Raw genomic sequence first — 19,030 nt, 5'->3', positions numbered from 1 at the left:
CTTCCCCCTTCACTTTTTCTTTTTCTTTTTCTTTTTCTTTTTCTTTTCTATTAAATACATTTTTTGTTTTACTTTGTTTTTGCACCACAGTCTTCGATTCTTTGAACTCTTTCCCTTCGATTTTGTCTTTCTTCTTTTGATTACTAGGTCTACAGGATAAATCTCAAAAAAACCCTGAGTTTATCTTGATGTAAAAACAGTAGTGAGTGAAGTTTTGTGAACCGTGTTAATGAAAGAAAAGGTTGAAGATTAGTTTGTAAAGTTTTTGTTTTTTTGTTTTTCTGGTCTAGGTTCCTATAATTATAATTTGTTGTTGATATATTTCTGGGTTATTGTTTGATTTTGAAATGGTTGGGTGTTTCTCTTGTCTTGGACCATCGGATAAGGGGGAAAATAAAGGCGTTAAAGAAAGTTCAAAGAAAGATGGTTCTGGTCCTCAATCTCGTAATACTAGTAAAGTTAGTTCAGGTAAATTTAAGCTTGTTTTACTTAAAAAGATGCTAAATTTTGCTTTGATTTGAGAATATTGAAATGAATTCATGCTCTATTGGTTATTGTTTGATCTTTTAGGTACAAGGGCAGTGAAAAAAAAATCATTTTTTTTTTTTCATTTTTGATGAATTTGTAGGTTTGTCTCTTTTTGAGTTTCATGACTGATTAAACTGTTATATTTCATTACAGAATTACATGTTCTATATGTTTGTAATTTGGCTGTACTCAGAATATATGGTACTAATTTTACTGAAGAAGGATCTTCAGTGTCGTTTAGATTTCATCCTTTAACACATGGAAAGAAAGTTATGACCAAAGAGTGTTAACTTTGTAATAATATATGGGTGTTTATCAGTTATGATATTTATATCTTAAGAAGCTTCTGTTAGATGAATATGATTAGGCCGGTCGCTTGACAAATGATTAGTGGTCTGTAATCATGTGTACACATTGGGGTGCTGGAAAATGATATATCTCGAACTTGGTTTAATTGATGGGGATGATTTTGTTGGCAGAACAACCTGAATCTCAAGGTGGAGGTGTTGCTAAGAAGGAAAAACTACTCCCTGTTGATGGTTTAACTCCAAATATTGCTGCTCATACTTTCAAATATCAAGAGCTAGCTGCTGCCACAAATAATTTTAAGGAAGAGTGTGTTTTAGGTGAAGGAGGATTTGGACGTGTATATAAGGGTTATCTTGAAAGCACTGATCAGGTCAGTTGTGGTTACTCTACTTTCACCATTTCTGTTACGAAATTAGAAACAGATAAAAGCAGTATATATTAAGATTCCAGTTCAGTAAGCTTCTTGGTTGATGGAACCTGCTTATTCCATTAGTTGAAACACATTAGTTTTCTCTGATGGTTACAGAAATTGTAATATTTTTTGTGTTTATCTTGTGAATTGAGTGGAAGTGGTTGTCTTTGTAGGTAGTTGCAGTGAAACAGCTCGACAGGGATGGCCTTCAAGGGAACAGAGAATTCTTGGTGGAGGTTCTCATGCTCAGCCTCTTAGACCATTCTAACCTTGTCAAACTGATTGGTTATTGTGCTGATGGAGACCAACGACTCCTTGTATACGAGTTAATGCCATTAGGGTCATTGGACGATCATTTATACGGTTAGGTGTCTCACCATATTTATACGGTCATTGCAACTGCTTAAATCTTATTTGTATTATTAGTCCCTGCACATAATGTGTCTGTGTATAACAAGTTTAACATATTTATGTTTGAGGGTCCTATCAACCTTGAATTAACACATTTATAACTCAATTGTTTGAAGATTGCATGATTATAAAAACGACATGTCTTGTTGCACGAACTTAAAGAAGGAGACAGTTCTTATGAATTCTTACGTATGCATTTTAGGTGCCAAAACTTGTCGGCCTTTCCCTTGATGTGTATGCCTTTGTTTATGTTAACATTATGACATGGTAAAATAGCTAAATTCTTGATTGTCGCTTTGTTAGATCTTCCACCCAACAAGGAGCCTCTGAATTGGATTACAAGGATGAAGATTGCAGAGGGTGCAGCTAAAGGCTTGGAGTACTTGCATGACAAAGCCAACCCTTCTGTAATTTACAGGGATTTAAAAGCATCCAATATTCTCCTGGGTGAAGGGTTTTATCCAAAGCTGTCAGATTTTGGTCTTGCCAAACTTGGTCCTACTGGCGATAACACCCATGTTTCTACAAGAGTGATGGGAACATATGGTTATTGCGCTCCAGAGTACGCCATGACTGGCCAACTCACTTTAAAATCTGATGTTTATAGTTTTGGTGTAGTTTTGCTAGAGTTGATCACTGGGCGCAAGGCAATTGACAACAATCGAGCCGTTAAAGAGCGTAATCTTGTTGCATGGGTAAGGTTTCCCAATCTGTCTATGATTTTATTTTCCTTAGTTCAAATCTGGGTGAATTAAAACAATTTTTTTCCTTCCTTCTGTGCTTCAATCACTCACCATCTTGGCTATACAGGCACGACCATTATTTAGAGACCGTAGAATGTTCCCGGAAATGGCTGACCCACTCTTGCAAGGACGCTATCCAAGACGTGGTCTTTACCAAGCTCTTGCTGTTGCAGCAATGTGTTTACAAGAACAAGCTGTCAGTAGACCTCAAATTGCAGAGGTTGTGACTGCTCTTTCATATTTAACTTCTCAAACTAATGCAGCATGGGATAAAAACAAAGCGGGTCCATCTTCTAACCCTTCAACCATGCACATTGATAAAGAAAGTGGAAATGAAGTTGGAAATGGTAGGGAGAATAACGTTTTTGAGTCCCCTCGTCAAAACTCTCCAAATTTGAGACACAACAGAGAAGCAGGTTATGAGCAAGGAATGAAGCTCAGGTTAAACAAATCAGAGGAACAAAGTTCTCATCAGGACAGCTCTAGTAATTTGCCGAAAGCAAGGGAAACAGTGAAGAGTCCGAACAACCGTGACTTGGATAGAGAACACGCAGTTGCAGAGGCAAAATTATGGGGTGAGAATTTGAGAGGAAGGAAGCGTGAGAATTCAGTAGGTAATAGCTTTGACAGTACTAATGGAACTATAATGTAAGATTGTTATGCTTGTATCTCAAACCCGACATTGTTGCCGTATAATGAAGCTGTCGACATTAATTATACGACATTGTTGTCGTATAATTGATGGATAAAAAATATCCATTAATCAATGGACACAATTAGTGCAAATCTAGGTTTGAAGTATTCTTTAGATCCAAAACAGTTGAAGCTGTGGATTAGAACACTTGTCTTTCTAGTTTTTCCATCTGTATTTGGTCCTTGGGCTTTCTCAGAACGGACTGATCATGTCCTGTGGGACAAGTGGTCAATGTTTCTCTAGATCCTAAGTATATTCTAGCTCGCTGCAAGGGCATCTTCCACTAAATAATACCGGAACAAAACAGTAAGAGAGCAGCTTGCGCAGTAATATATTCTAAGCTCGCTGCAAGTAAAAGATAATAAGGGAGATTGGGGGGAGGGGAGGAGACCATAATCTAACGTGATTACAACTGAATTTTGCAAGGCAACCCACAATTGATTTAGAGTTGGCCAGCCGGGGAATTAAGGAGCTCTAGGTTGCTCACAATCAAGAGCCTTGACACTTGAGCCCTTGGCCACAGTTTCTCAGAAATTCTGGTCTGCCTGTAATCTCCACCAAAAATAAATTCAGATGTTGTCACATAAACAAACAAATTAGGCACCTAATCACACTAATTAAGTAAGAAATGTTGCTTATATATATATAGCAAAGAACCAATGGCGGTTGAACAATCAAACTATAGTTTATCATGATTTAACTAATAGTGTTGTGTTCCTTAACACTGCTTCAAGGGATATGTAGAGGAAACGCCTCATCGATATTGTTAATTACCAAACCCCTAAACCTCATCGATGGCACTTAGAGCTTCTCCAATGGTGTTGTGTGTGTTTTCCAGGTGGAATCACAAACAAGACATCTTATTCCAATGTTAACTAAAATTTAGGAGAAAAAAAATAATTCATCTCCAATGGTTTTAGTTGTGGTCTTCTTTTAATTAAATGTATTTTTATTTTTAGTAATTTTAAGATTTTATTAGAACTAAAAATGATTATTTAATATATTAGAATTAATTTTAGTTAAGTAAAAGCTTACTAAAATAGCTTGACATTGTCAAGGTGACTGTCTAAAACATTCACCTTGACAATGTCTAACAAAAATTAAGTCATGTCATTTTAACGTTGTTTTAAGAAATTGGGTTGGAGAAAAAAATTTGGGAAATCAATGTGTATCCTATATGGACTTAGACATTTATCATCACATACATTCCAGGAGAAGCTCTTATAAAGTTGTAATGTTGCAAAACAAGTGAGAACAGCTAGAATGAAAAATGAAGCCAAAGTGAATGGTTTCAATGAGCTAGGCTAACCACCTTCTATATGCTAAGCAAATATATGGATTACATATTTGCCAAGCCTACAGAAAAAGATTGATATGAATAACATACTTGATTTGACTTGAATAATTTGCTAATATTAGGAGAGGATCGTAATTTCAGTTACAGCATCCTTGGTGTTTTTCAACACTCATTGCATTGCGTTGATTAGAACAAATTCATCAGATTGGTTAACATAAATATAAAAAACCAAATCACTTCTTCTACTCATAGACTAGGGCACTTCAGAAGGATACAAAAATGCAAATACGGGCTGTTCTTTCTAATCTTTAAAAATGACCTTCTCTGGCTATCTAGATTTCAGGTAAAGGATCATTTTCTCCTCCTTCCCTGCAAGAAACAAATGATGAAGAAAATAGTTAATACAAGCTTAGAAGATGCTATAGGCAACCCTGGAAAGACAATAAGAAAATTAAGCAATTCAACCTAAACTCGTAAGAGTAACAAAAAATGAATTATATAAACACTTACAGGGGATCCAATGTAGTCTTCCATCACTGTCTGTTTCCGTTTTTTCATAGACTGGATGGGACTCTCGGATGGTCTTGTGCCCCGCTTAGATGGTGTCAGGTTCTGAATATTACAAGGAGCCAAGGTCTTAGATAAGAAAGAAAAAAGAGAGAGCAACATCTACGATTCTGTTGACGTACTTGTAATGCTGACAAAAGCCGTATTATGTGAACTTTCCACTAGCATGAACAGATTTTATTCACAAGCGGACCAACAGGACCAGACCTTACCAAACACAATTTTCGCATGATAAATGCAAACAAAAGCGGAAATCGGAACACGTAAAACTAGTAGTAAGAATAAAAAGCTAAACGAAATCAGAACACGTAAAACTAGTAAGATTAAAAAGCTAAACCTACCTTGGCATGTTTCTTATCTTTTCGAGCTTGTCTCTCCCTCTCATCGAATTCTTGGTTTTCTCGCTCCACCAACCGAATGAGGGTATCACAGCGCCTGGCAAGTTCTTGAGTGGTTCTAGACTTAACAAACCAATCAAAACGAAATAAAGGCGATGTCCGGAAAGCAGCCTTGAGCTCATCCCAGTTCCCGTACCCAAGCTTGTGTACCATACATAACTGCAGAGATGCAATCAGAATATGTATGGATGGGGTTATCTAAGTCGATTTGAAGGAAAAAAAGAAGTATGTAATGACAGCACAAGAAAAACTTGTCAATATTAAATGAGTACCATGAATCGATCACATTCTTCATTGTACAGTTTCCCTTTATTTTGTCCATACTGAATCTTCAATTCCAACCAGGGATTTTTGTAACGATCCATCTTCTTCCCAATCGCTTTCATGATCTCATCTTTCCTGGAGATTCTTGCCTCACCTCTTTCAATATTCTTGATAATTCTATCATAATCTGGACAAGAATATCAGAAAATCATGTGGAAATTCCAACGAACAAGGAACTTGCCTAAAGGTAAAATTGCCTAAGATAAGTCCCTATATGGAATTAACTCAAAATGGATACTGAAGTGGTTCTTCAAGTTAAATCCGTTGGTTACCGTTTAATTCCTTGTATCTTTCTTTGAAAACTTTAGCATATCTCTGGACTTCCTCTTCAGTTTTTCCTTCCATTTCAGCTGCAATGCTTTTTATATCACTCCGTCCGTACTTCTCACAGGCTCGTATGAAAGTATTGAAATCTCTCCTCGTCCATGATGAAAATCCCTGCAATGCAGCAAATGTTACAACTTGGAAAGGGAGGAAAAAACAAAAAATGTATTATTATTAATTGTCATCCACTTACAGCCTCTAATAGTTGCTCTTTTTCTTCCTGCTCTTCCGAAGTTAATGGATCTACTTCTACAAAACAAGCAATTGGTCCAGAGTAAATTTCTTTGCACATTAATAGCACCAGAAAGGAACAACTCCAATTACACTAATTTGAATTACCATCGGGCTCCTCTTCTCCATCTGTAATTGAATTTTTCATCTGATTCTTCTGATGGTTTACCTAAAAATAATTGTACATAAATGAGGGACACCAAATCCTGAAACTATTAAAACAATTCTGCATCAGAACAAGAGATGACTCTGAAAATGGCACTCACCATGAGGAAACGCACTTCTTTTTCATAAAGCTCATTTAGTCTTTGAGTGTCAAAGAACTGGAAGTCATGCCTGAACGAAAGAAGGGAGAAGTTCAAATCATTCCGCAGGGATACTTATACTGTTAAAGTAAATAAGAAGATTAAAGATTAAATGATGAGATCCTTACAACTGAGGCATGCGAGGAATTCTAGGTTCCCTTTGTTTTGCCGGGCCACCTGGCCGCATTGCTTGCTTGAAGTAGTCGGATTCCGAGTAGCTACAAAAACCAAAGAGATATGGTTATGAATAACGATAGTTACCCAAAAAGAATTTGAAGGAGTAAAATACTAACTTGCGCTTCCTCTCTCTTTTCGGCGGCTCAATCCAGTTGTCACTGACCAGCTTCTTGAAGTCTGTTTTGTTCTCATCCTTCATTTGATCAGAGAAAAAAGAAGATTTGAGATGGATGGTAAAATATGGTATGGTCAGAATCAATTAGTATAACGTACTCCTTAAGATAACGCATAAATAAGTTGCAAAGAATTCCTTGAACCTTTTCATCATCAAAGTCATATAGTTCAGCAGCTGCAAGTGGAAATCATAAGATTATAAATTAAACATCTAAGAATAATTACACATTGACAAAGTAGAAGCACCAAGCAAAACTCATGCATCTATCAACATACTATCATCCATTTTGAATTTGATGGCATCTTCTGTGAATTTCTTCATCTTGGCATCCAGCTCAGCTGTTGCCTCTTCTCCTTTAGCAATAATTCTGTCAATATCCTCATCTGTGATAGTGCTGTCTTTGGAGCTGAAAACCATCTCAGCACCAAACCTCACCATTTGCAGCAGTTCATCTTTATTAACAGCTGTACCAAAGAAAGTATTTACATAAGCATATAATTTGACTCCCGACTTAAAATGCTGAAAATCATCCAATTAATTAGAAGTACCAAATAGCAAGGATTGACATCTCTTACTTTTTTGCTCAGCTAGTCGTCCTTGTTGAATCACTAAAGCATCAAGTGCAAGCTTCTTGTAAGCCCTCTCAATCACCTTTTCCTCTATGGTATACTGAAATACCATTACATCAACAGACAAACAAAATTTTAGGGAATGACGTCTTAAAATACAAACACTGGTATAGCTAATAGAACAAGAAAAGAACCTCTGTGCAGAACCGAAAGACTTGAACTTCTTTCTTTTGACCAATCCTGTGAGCACGGTCCTGAGCTTGCAAATCCACTTGGGGATTCCTACATGATTCATGATTTAAAAAAATAAATAAATCAGAACTAGACCCGCAAATTTAAGTCAAAGAGACAGTAAACATAGATAGAAATGACGTTACTTACCAGTCACTATCGTAAAGAATGACAACATCTGCAGTTGCAAGATTGATACCAAGGCCACCAGCTCGAGTTGATAGTAAGAAAATAAATTTTTCACTTCCTGGTTGGTTGAAAGCTTCAATCGAAGCATCACGGTCTTCTCCACCAGTATTACCATCAATACGACAGTACTGATAACCTCGATACATTGAATAGTCCTCCAAGATATCCAACAATCTGGTCATCTGAGCACAACATATAATAATACGAAATAGAAGAAAAAAAACATTAGATAAGGAAGCAACGTAAAGAGAAACATGTGTATCAACCTAGAAAAACTGATAACAAGTCTTCATGATTTGCAAATATATTAATTTTGATGTTGACCTGTGAAAATATAAGGACCCTGGAGTCTCTCTCCTTCAGCTTTGGAAGCAGTTTATCCAAAAGAACCATTTTTCCTGTGGAAGTATCAGAAATATTAAAATTATGAAGCAGTATATCTCAGAAAAAGTAAGAATTATGGAAGGTAGACAATACCTGCATTCGTAACAAGATGATCTCCGGTGGTATATGGAGGGCCAGGTTCTGCACCTTGAAAAAGGTAAGGATGATTGCAGCATTTACGAAGCTGCATAGCTATGTTAAGCAGACGCTTACGCTCTCCACCAGCATTAACAACTTCCAGATCCTTCTGCAATAAAGCCTTATAAAACTGCTTCTGCAATTGTGACATGCCCACTTTAAGTATGGTCTCCTTCTTGGGAGGCAAGCCTTTCTCTACATCAGATTTCAACCTCCGGAGGAGAAAGGGACGAAGGACCTAAAAACATTACAAACGGAGAAGGTTATTCCATGAAAAATATTCTAACCAATGATCTTAAAAGTAACGAAACAAGTAAAAAACTTTACCTTGTGAAGCTGTTGAACAACCTCTTGCTGGTCATTTTCACCTGATATTTGGAACCATTCGTCAAATGTTTCAGCTGAACTGAATATCTCCGGAAGAAGAAAGTTAAGTAGAGACCATAGTTCATGGAGATTATTCTGCAAAAAAAATATAGATAAATTAAGGCTCCAGTGCGTAGCTCTACCCATACATGAACTTTTGACCTTAACTTTTTTAGATAGCTGCAGAAGACAACTTCAAAAGAAAATTTATTCTCAAGAAGCGCCTGATAGTACCTGAAGAGGTGTTCCAGTAATAAGTAGCCTGTAATTGGTGTTGTAGAGTCTCATGGTCTTTGAGAGAAGTGAATTCTCATTCTTGATTCTATGAGCCTCGTCAATGATAACATAGCGCCAGCTAAATCGAAGTAAACTTGATTTTTCTTTAATAGCCATCTCAAAACTAGTTACACAAACATCAAACTTCCCAGCTACCAGAAGATTTTCGCGTATGTGCTTCTGCAGAAATTACAGAAACAGAAGCTTGTGTCACTGTGTTTTTGCAAACATAAAAAAAAATAACAAAAGGAGTGATGCAACCCACCCTTTCATCTGGGTTCCCAAGAAACTTTACAGCTCGTAAAATTGGGCAAAAGCGACGAATCTCCTTCATCCAATTGCCGAGAGTAGATTTCGGTGCAACCACCATGTGAGGACCAGTAATTCCTCTGAACTCGTGCAGGTAACCCATCAGTGAGATGGTTTGCAATGTCTTTCCAAGACCCTGGAGCAGATCAAAAAACCAAATCTTCATCAGTTGTAGGGTTTAATAAGCATACGAACTGGCAGGAACTTGTACCCTATGATGCACGCAAGATTTAGTAGCAAAGACACACCGAAAGTGGACACGAAATAAAAGCTACGCTAAAATAAAGGATAAATATATGACACTTTTTTACCATCTCATCCGCAAGAATCCCATTGATTCCATTTTCGTACAGCCGTATCATCCAATTCAATCCAGCAAGTTGGTAATCTCTCATCTTACCTTGAATGCCTGTAACATCACCAGTTAAGAATATATTAACAATTACTATACAATTTCGGACGACTTTTAACTGTGGTGAAGGACATCTTGCTGTTCACTGCATAATCTCTCAAAATTTAAATCAAGGTTTGTCAACATTATCGAAAATGATTTCCATGTATATGTTATATTCTAAGTACATAAAAAATAAGCAATCTGGGGAAAGAAGACATACATGAAGGTTGCGTCAACAATCTGGTACCTCCTGCAGCACCTAAACTGTCCTCTTCTTCTTTAAGGTATTCTTCATCTTCTTCCTCCTCTGTTAGTTTGGAAGCATGGCGACCCCTGAGAATACAAAATCCATATTAGAATCAAAGAATAAACCCACTAATGTAGCTTTTTTCAATTATATAAATTAAATGTATGTAACTTTACACAGTCAATATTACCTTGCTTTGGGTTTCTTTTGAGATGCAGATTTACTTCCTTTTGCAAAATGAGCAAATATTTCTGTCTGCTGCAAGAGATAATTTATACGCCCTTTCCCTTTATTGTTCTGTTGATGCATACACAAGTTAGTAGTTTATTCAACAAAAGAAATTTGTAATACAAACCATGTATTTTAACCTAATTCACTTTGCAAAGAAATTACTTACCATATCAGCTTCAATGGCTTTATTCTGAGAATCCAGAATTTCTTGAATCTTTTGTTTCTTCAACTTCTGCATTTCTTTTAATCTGGCTTTCTCTTTTTTACCAACTTCAGCATTAGATACATTTGCATCCTATCAAAAATGACCAAAAACAAGGATTAAAAATCCAGTGGCAGAAAAACTCTAACTTGCTCCACAGTACCAAAACACAAACCCAAAGATAACAAAAAAAGCACACAAAATATGAAATTCAACATAACTGCAAAATAGAAACAAAATTAACAACTAAGTAACAAAGCAACACAAAACCCTAATTAACAACTTCACTTAGACAAATGACGCAGATACAAATAGTCCACCACCACCAGCCCCCCACCCCACCTTGTAGTCCGCGTCATCCACAACCAACGTCTGCACAAGATAAAATTATTTGGAGCTGGTGGTGGTGGAAGACTGGGAGGTGGCGGAGGAGTTGGAGGCGGTGCGGAGGCAGTTGGTGGTATTGATGTTGGAAGTGGTGTAGTATCCGATCGAGGAGGTAAAGCTGGTGAAGGCGGTGGATTAGGTGGTTAAGCAAGTAAAGCGTTTGGAGTTAAAAAAAAAAATGGTATTGATGCCGCCAAAGGACTTGGTGGTGGAGCTGGTGGCGGAGGTGTAGTAAAATGAAAACCGCCTGATTATTTTACAAACCAAAACCCTTATTCTCAACCTCCTTACACACAAACCCAGAAAATCCCCTAAAAAACACATGCATTCAATTAGATCTAAAAAAAAAATCGAACATGATATACCTCATCTTCTTCATCATCATCAGTCCTTGGATCTTGTTCATCCGATTTCGAACCACCAGCAACAACTTCCTCATCATCATCTGAAACAGTTCTAGCAACTGCTTCGAGTTCCTCTTCATCATCTTCTTCTAGCTCTTCATTCTTAACCGGTTCTTCTTCTTCTCCTGACGATGAAACTGATCCATTATTAGATGGTACTTCTTCTTCTTCGGAAGATTCATCCGAATTTCTTCTTCTCGCCATTTTTAAGGGATTTCGAAATCAAGGGTTTCGTTTTTCTCCCCCGAATAGAATCGAGGAAAATAAAGAGAACACTTTTATTTTTGTTACTGAAAAATGTTTTTATAAAAGGTAAACCCAATGGTACTTTTGAAATTATTAACAACTCTTGTTTACACGTGGCGGCATAAGATGCTGAGACAGCGAAAGAAGATGTGTGGTTAGAGCTGCACAAGACCCGGTCCAGACCCGGTGACCCGCTCCAAACCCATAATTCCCGGACCTGTACCGACCCAGACCCGGAGTAGCCAGTACAGGTACCGGTTCTGAATGTTGATACCCGGAACAGACCGGTACAGGTATTGGTTCTGGCCTATTCCCGATCTGTACCGGACCGAAATACCCGGTAAATTAGAGCCATTGATATTTTTTAGGATATTACATCCTAGCCATCCCTTGTAGGTTTAGTCTCATCTTCAAACATAGGGTATATCATTTTATTTTTTTTCGTTTTTCCCGATCTGAACTCCTCCTTCACTGAAGAGTCTGAAGAAGAGAACAAGAACAAGTGAACAACATGCACCATAGATCGTGAAATTTCTTTGTTCATACGTATCAATTTTCACCCCCCACAGATTCAAGGTTAGTCCTGGACTCCTGGCTTGAATCTCAATTTTTTTTCTCTTTTTTTTTCTCAATTTAGAAATTTGCTTTCCTTGTTTTTCTTCTGAATCTTCTTGGGTTCTTGTTTACTGATTCTTCTACAAAGTAAACAAAGATTCTTAATAAGCTTAACGAATAAGGTGACGCACTGACGCAGTGACGCTGATGCTGTTGTTTGAGTTCTGAAAGAAGTAGAAAAGGGTAAGATTATTTAGGTTTCTGAATTGATTGATTTCTTTCCTTGAAGTTGATTTGTGCTGATAGATTAAAGATGAGTCTTCTGTAAATTTTTAGTTAGAGTTTTGCATGAGGTTTAATTTTTGAGTTTGTAGAAAGTTAGGGTTTTCCCCTGTTTTTCCCAAAAACCCAAAAATTAGGGTTCGTATGAATAAGGGTGACTGTTTTGGAATCCACAGATGAAGAAGATGAATTGGTTAGGATTGAATTTGGGTTGATAGTTTAAGGTTCTGCATAGGAGAATTAGAAACTAGGGTTTTAGGTTGTATTTAAGAATTAATTGGATTGTTTTGGGAGGAAGATGAATTGGGTGTTGCTGTTGGTGTTCTTATGTAGAAATAGATCTAGTATTGGTAAATACAATTGATAAAGTTGTTCTGTTGATATGGATTTGGGTGGTGAATGATTTGGATTCAGTTGAAGGGGTTTGTATGAATTAGTCTTTGTAATTAGAATTTGAGGAACTCTTTGAAGATTATAAGTCCTTGTATTCAGTTCATGAGGAGGGGTCAAGTAGTGATGCTCATACTGTTGCTTATCCAGTTAGTGTGCAATCTGTTGGTCTGTTTGCTAGAATTCAATCAAGGAGGAAACAACATTGGGACACCCCAAGTTGTGTTGAAGAGGCAAGAACAACTGAGCTCGACAGGTATTTGACAGATGTGATTGAAGGTGGAATGCGTGAAATAGGTCAACCTGACCATTTTGACATATTGGCTTGGTGGCAGGCTAATGCAAGCAGGTATAAGATACTTTCATACATGGCAAGAGATATATTAGCCATGCCTGTGTCTTCAGTGGCCTCTGAATCAGCTTTTAGCACCGGGAAGCGCGTGCTGACTCCATGGAGAGCTTCTATGTCTACAAGGACAGTCGAAGCATTGCTCTGTACACAAAGCTTTCTTCAAAAGCCCATTGCTCTTGATCTTCTATGTGACTATATACCTGATGATGCTGTTGAAGATGAGGCAGGTAATATATTAGGTTTTCTTCTATTTAATAGAACTTACTTTTCAAGTTTTCTTGTATTGCTTGCTTACTTTCTTGTTTTACTTTTTTGTTCCATGTTGCAGCCATATGGGATTCTCTGCTAAAAGAAGCTTGATGTAAACTCCGTGTCAGTGACTCAGTGCAGCCAGTGCCAATTGTTCGAGAAGTCCCCCATCCTTTGCAAGGATTTCTTTTCATTTCTTGTCGCAGACTTATGGAAATGTTGTTTTTAGTACTATGTTTTAATGTTGAACTTTGAACTTAAAGTGTGATACACTTATTATTCTGTGATGTTTTAAACCTTTGTTATTTTGAACTTTGTAATGTTGAACTTAGTCTTAGACTCTTAGTCTTAGGTTGTTACTTTACTGTGTGTGTTAAAATTCAGGTAAAAAACCGGTACCGGAGTGGAACCGGACCGGTCTTACCGGGACAGGTACAAGTCCAGGTCCAGGTACAGGTACAGGTCCTCAAATTGAAGAACCGGTCAACTCCGTGTACAGGTACCGGTTCCCACAAAAACCCGGTCCGAACCGGCCCATGTGCAGCTCTATGTGTGGTGGAACTTTTTGCTATTGTAGGTTCCCGCCATTTCTTTGCAGATGGTTGAGATTTTCCCGCTTTCACTTGGGAGCAGTAAAGACGGGTGGAGGCTGCTCCTTGTCGAGTAAAATCTAACCGGATGGAGATAGGATTCTGCTGAAGGAGGCACGACCTGAAATTATTGTAGGATAATGCTGCAAAAAATGTATCATTTCACAATTTAAACAAGATCTAAATCTCTATGTTTTCTTAGGTTCGATGATTTTGGTAATAAAATAACATATTGGTTGTAAATTTTTGTAATTGGCCGGAAATTTGGACAAATAATTTTGGACTTATTAAACTAACAAGTTGAGTGCACATGCAAAGCACGTCCTTAAGGGCAGTGATATTTTTGTAATATTAAAGAAAAATAAGGTTTTCCGTGTAATCTCATTAGAAGAATAGAATCACATCATTTATATTACGATAATACAGCGGCCAATGTGAATAGTTCACACGGAAATTTCCCGTTTAGATCTTACGGCTAACTCTTAAAGTCATTTCATCCAACATTTAATAATGAAATTAAATTCAACAAATTGGAAGTTTTCGTTTCCATCTACTCTCATTAAAGGAGGGGAGATATAAATCAGTTGTGACCAAGTATAACCCAAATTTGGATTAAATACAATTTTCAATTTAGTTTGGGTACATATTTTACTTTTAAAATTTGTTAATGCATAAATCCATTGGTTAAGAGATTGAACTAAATTATTAGGAATTTCTAGTAAGGGCATGTCAAAGAGTCGAGACATTTACACTTCATCAACTGGGATTGGTTTCTAAAGCGCAAAGAAGATGGGGGATTAGGGTTCAGATCGCTAGAGCACAAAAGCAGGGCTATGGTAGCAAAGCTCGGATGGAGATTACTAAATGATCCTGAGGCCTTATGGGTTTAGTAGTTATACGCCAAGTATATGCGCAATGGGAACCTATGGAATGTGAATAAGGTTGCAGGAGCTTAAAGTGCATGGCAAGTGATATTAGTTGTTATGGATGATCTTAAACAAGGGTGTTTATGGCTAGTTGGGGATGGTAGAGATATAAATGTTTTGTATGACCCTTGGATCCAAACTATTGCTTATTTCAGACCTGAACTTGATAATTGGGATCACTCTCAAATAGTGACAGTAAAATTAATGACACTCAGTGGAAGTGGTGCTCTATCCTGGAACAAAGATTTAATTGCGTCCTTATTTTGCTCTACAACCACTAATGTTATTCTTTCCATACACATCACTGGACATGCCGGGAAGGACAGACTTATCTCGAAACCTACTCCGTCAGGTAGTTTAATTCTAAATCTTTTCAAAAGATCATTTATGGCAGTGAGAATCAAGCTTCATCCAAATATACAGATCCATTTTCGTAGAAGAAACTTTGGTAAGTTAAGACTATTGCACCTAAAGTTCAAGTCTTCATTTGGCGTATTCTCCACGAGGGAGTCGGATGTAGGCAGTCAATCAACAGACTCATGCAGCAAATAGAGTCGTAATGTTGTTTTTATATGGACCAGGAAGAAGATTTTGAGCACTTACTACTCCATTGCCAAAGATCTAGAGTAATTATGTTTGCTTCATCTTTAGGCCTGAGAACATAACAGTTGACAAACTCTACGATTAAGGAGCTTGCAGCGGGATGGTTACTTATGAGAGATAGATTTCAGAGTTTTTGTCAAGAGGCCAATCTATTACGAGGAATATGGAAGTTTACGAACTTGAAGACCTTTGAAAACAAGTTGTAATCGATACATATGATACTTTATGATTCGAACAGTCTTTTTAATGACTACTAAAATCATCAACAACAAGGGCACGTAGAGTCTGTAGAAGTGAATGTAACGAGTGCGCAATGGATACCTCCCCCAACTGATATGATTAAGCTCAACTTCGATGATGCTGTGAAGAATTCCAAATCTGCAGGTGCAATTATAACTAGGAATTCTGAAGCAAGTTTCCCAACTTCGGCTATAATACAACAGAGCAACCCACTTATAGCTGAGACATAGGGAGTTCTTTTAGCTCTCAAGACGCCCAAGAGAATGCAATTTTATAATATAATCATTGAGGGAGACTGCCTCCAGCTAATAAAGTTATTAAATCAAAAAGATCATGTTATCCCATGGAGGATTAAACGCTTAACTGAAGAATCAACTCTCTTATGTTGCAGCTCAGTTCTGTCACGTACACCCACATTAAACGAGATGCTAATTCACTAGATCATAATCTCGCATAGTATGCAACCATGAGATGAATTTATGGTGGACTTCTCCACCTTCTTCTTTCTTTGCTCACTTCGCTGGGCTGTAGGTTACTTGTTTTCTTTTGGTTCTTTGTTTTCCGGTTGCTTGTTTTCCTTTAGAATATTAAGAAAAAAATGGTGAAATTATAATTGTATTTATATTCTCACTAGAGTAACTAGCAAACCTTTATTTCTTCATGTTTATTTGTTCTTCTTTCTTTCATTAACTTTATGCTAATGTCAATTCTTCATTAGCTTCATCGTGAGATCCAAATCAAAGTCGCGGCAGAATAAGAAGCAAAAGAAAGAAAGCTTCTAGCATGTTAGTTTTTTCTTATGTTTATCGGCTAATTTCTGCATGCCTCTATAGTAGTGGACCCCATTATTTTGGGTAGTTGTTTTTTCCGCTACTACTGCTAAGAATGGAGAGGAAATGAAGAAGCACCAACTGGCTTTGTATCTTTTTTTTCTTTTTTTTGAAGTAAGATTGTATTACTGAAGAGAACAAAAGTTTTTTTTTTAAAAAAAAAAAAAAACTGCTAGGAAAACCATAAGAGGAAGTCATAACTGCAGAAAAACCACGGGACCTAGTCCAGATTTAAACACCAAACTTTATTAAGCCGTTACAAACACTAGCCTACTATCATACTTCAGACTGGAATGTAGTTGGGACTGAATTTATCCTCCAAGCAATTCAACTGCAGTAGTTCTCCTTACGTCTCTTGAACATCGCAAGGATCTACGCAATTGATTCCCTTAGCCGACGTCTTTTACATCCTAAGTGAAGACTTTTGGTACCATATACCTCTAACAGATGAGCCTATTTGATTTCCCTTTAGATCGGTAGAGCGGGGCTTGGAAATCTGTTTGCAATATACGAATCTAGCAAAACTTACAAATCCGAAACACTTACACTCATTTAGCTGAGAGGCCTGGATTACTAACCACCTCTCAAGAACAATCTTAAATTGATCAATAAAAAAAGAGTTTTACATATCTATCTTGAGGAATCACAAAGTATGAGATAAAGACAAATTTGCGATTTTATCCATCTCATTCCTGAAAGAGGTTACTAAGGACCTCGATAATAAAAGAACAAAATCATGATATACGAACTATCAAGGTAAATGTTAGAGCATTGCTCGGTTGAACCCACCAAGCATTGGCATGTAAAGTTTGGTTGTCATATTTTAGTATCAAAATTCAATTAGAGTCGCTTAATTAAATGTACTAGAGTCAACTTTGTTTAGGTTAGACTAAAAAGTCTAGGAATGTTGAGACATACATGTATTACTCTGAAGAACTGAAGATTGTGAAGACGTATCGACTACAACGAAGACATCATCCTTCCACTTGAGGTATTATGATACTGACTTGACTTGTTTCCATTCATATCGTTGCTTTCAAGTCGTTTAAGATTGAAAATATAACATGCGAGGTTATATTTAATTCTCTAGTATTAGACTTGGTCATTTTATTATGATCAAAGTGTCAAGGAAGAATATTTGATTACGAAGTATAACGTTTATCTTTTGAACTTCGTAAATGTGATGACATAATTTATGTAATTCGCTACTTGATTGTGTATTGGGTATAGGTGTGATTTCATCCTAGGAAACTATGTTTAATTGCATATGTTTAGAGGAAGTACATCTACCAAAAAAAAATCGTGATCGAAAGGAAATCAATAGGCGTCTTGGTCCGGTTTTCATTGAAGATCTATTGGATGATCAATTCGAACCTAGGTAATAACTTTGGTAGAACCGATCTTGACTTATGTTGAGAACTATGGTAGAACCGATCTTTACCTAGTTTGGGATATGCGGTAGAACCGATCTTAACTATTGTTGAGAAACTTGGTAAAACCAATCCTTACCTATTTTGGGATACATGGTAGAACTGATCTTAACTATTATTGAGAGTCATGGTAGAACCGATCCTTACCTATATTGGAATACTTGGTAGAACAAATCCTAGCTATTGCTGGGAGTCATGGTAGAACCGATCCCTTCCTATATTTGGTGACCTGGTAGAACCGATCTTAACCTATGTTAAGAGTCATGGTAGAACCGGTCCCAAGAGCAAAATCGATCCTTCATATTCATATTACTTTATGGTTATGTGTGAATTTGGAATTAGGTTCTGCTAAATAGGAAAGTTTTGGATGTCGATTTTGGACATGAATATAGTTCTTATCTTTTATTGTCCAAAGATATTCCTTGATACTCAAGGTGATCCCGATCCGAAATATTGAAAATCTTTTAGTTAAGATTTTTGATTATATGCTTTTGATTTTCCAGCAAATCAAAACATATCTCTTGGAAAGTTATATTAGTTAAGTGCTAAACTAATATTAGATATTTTCTAATGAGAGATTTCGGAATTATAGGTTGGATATTAGTTGGAAATATGAAAACTGAAATTAGGAAATATTGCATATCTTGAGAATATTTTCGATTTTGGAATTTCCTTGTTGTCCAAACAACCTTGGTCTATAAATAGTTGAGTTTGCATTTCTTGCGTACTATCCTAAGAGCCAGGCAAATTTCATTCGTGTTTTTTCGGGTGGAGCCGTCCATCCGGAGAGGAAAGTACCCTAATTAAGCGAAACTTCTTACGACCGCTCGTTTAAAGACTTTTATGGGACCAAGAAGATCTACGAGTACCGTTGGTGGGAAACTAGATAATTGCACTGTTATTTAAGTTTTCGGTTATTTATTTGATTGACTAACGGTTGTTAAAACTTTGATTGCACCTAGTTTGATTATTCTTGAGAGCCTTCTCTTCTGACATAAGTGTCACTCAACTAGATGAAAGTATTGATAGTATCTTTAGAACTGTTTTTAGATCCAAAGACAACTTGCGATCATCCATTGTTAACGGACTCCGTTCTGTGTGTGGTCGATCATAAG

At 36.9% G+C, this 19,030-nt stretch overlaps 3 protein-coding genes across 3 annotated transcripts; 2 read left to right on the top strand and 1 right to left on the bottom strand.

The window, feature by feature from the left end:
* On the top strand, positions 1–3,189 carry LOC113317853 (probable serine/threonine-protein kinase PBL7). The gene is made up of 5 exons (XM_026565983.1): positions 1–468; positions 1,008–1,207; positions 1,423–1,612; positions 1,964–2,355; positions 2,471–3,189. Exons 1-5 carry the CDS (start codon positions 348–350, stop codon positions 3,053–3,055), a joined length of 1,488 nt encoding a protein of 495 aa, XP_026421768.1. The 5' UTR covers positions 1–347; the 3' UTR covers positions 3,056–3,189.
* Positions 3,190–4,472: 1,283 nt separating this feature from the next.
* On the bottom strand, positions 4,473–11,492 carry LOC113319379 (ISWI chromatin-remodeling complex ATPase CHR11-like). The gene is made up of 25 exons (XM_026567640.1): positions 11,184–11,492; positions 10,396–10,524; positions 10,189–10,295; positions 9,972–10,084; positions 9,669–9,766; positions 9,314–9,493; positions 9,007–9,228; positions 8,734–8,868; positions 8,362–8,644; positions 8,209–8,282; positions 7,846–8,066; positions 7,659–7,746; positions 7,471–7,564; positions 7,171–7,359; positions 7,038–7,069; positions 6,837–6,913; positions 6,672–6,761; positions 6,505–6,574; positions 6,347–6,407; positions 6,201–6,256; positions 5,956–6,121; positions 5,632–5,810; positions 5,303–5,518; positions 4,905–5,006; positions 4,473–4,763 (listed from the first exon to the last, which is right to left on the bottom strand). The coding sequence occupies exons 1-25, from the start codon at positions 11,424–11,426 to the stop codon at positions 4,746–4,748; spliced, it is 3,243 nt and encodes a 1,080-aa protein (XP_026423425.1). The 5' UTR covers positions 11,427–11,492; the 3' UTR covers positions 4,473–4,745.
* A 1,111-nt stretch (positions 11,493–12,603) lies between these two features.
* On the top strand, positions 12,604–13,655 carry LOC113315812. The gene is made up of 3 exons (XM_026564061.1): positions 12,604–12,655; positions 12,756–13,274; positions 13,376–13,655. Exons 1-3 carry the CDS (start codon positions 12,604–12,606, stop codon positions 13,405–13,407), a joined length of 603 nt encoding a protein of 200 aa, XP_026419846.1. The 3' UTR covers positions 13,408–13,655.
* Positions 13,656–19,030: the final 5,375 nt, after the last annotated feature.

The sequence above is a fragment of the Papaver somniferum genome, chromosome 10 (genome assembly GCF_003573695.1).
Source record: "Papaver somniferum cultivar HN1 chromosome 10, ASM357369v1, whole genome shotgun sequence".
NCBI lineage: Eukaryota > Viridiplantae > Streptophyta > Magnoliopsida > Ranunculales > Papaveraceae > Papaver > Papaver somniferum.
Note: the sequence above shows the minus strand (reverse complement) of the source record. Positions and strands in the feature narration are given on the sequence as shown.

Bases quoted from the DNA above. Each gene is read 5' to 3' on its own strand.
- LOC113317853 (XM_026565983.1), top strand. From the start codon at position 348: ATGGTTGGGTGTTTCTCTTGTCTTGGACCATCGGATAAGGGGGAAAAT. The intron at 1,208-1,422 runs GTCAGTTGTGGT...TTGTCTTTGTAG, and splicing joins ATCTTGAAAGCACTGATCAG to GTAGTTGCAGTGAAACAGCT. The intron at 1,613-1,963 runs GTTAGGTGTCTC...TCGCTTTGTTAG, and splicing joins ATTGGACGATCATTTATACG to ATCTTCCACCCAACAAGGAG.
- LOC113319379 (XM_026567640.1), bottom strand. From the start codon at position 11,426: ATGGCGAGAAGAAGAAATTCGGATGAATCTTCCGAAGAAGAAGAAGTA. The intron at 9,494-9,668 runs GTAAAAAAGTGT...GATCTGCTCCAG, and splicing joins GGATTCTTGCGGATGAGATG to GGTCTTGGAAAGACATTGCA. The intron at 5,811-5,955 runs GTAACCAACGGA...ATTCTTGTCCAG, and splicing joins AAGATACAAGGAATTAAACG to ATTATGATAGAATTATCAAG.
- LOC113315812 (XM_026564061.1), top strand. From the start codon at position 12,604: ATGAATTGGGTGTTGCTGTTGGTGTTCTTATGTAGAAATAGATCTAGT. The intron at 12,656-12,755 runs GTAAATACAATT...CTTTGTAATTAG, and splicing joins TAGAAATAGATCTAGTATTG to AATTTGAGGAACTCTTTGAA. The intron at 13,275-13,375 runs GTAATATATTAG...TCCATGTTGCAG, and splicing joins TGCTGTTGAAGATGAGGCAG to CCATATGGGATTCTCTGCTA.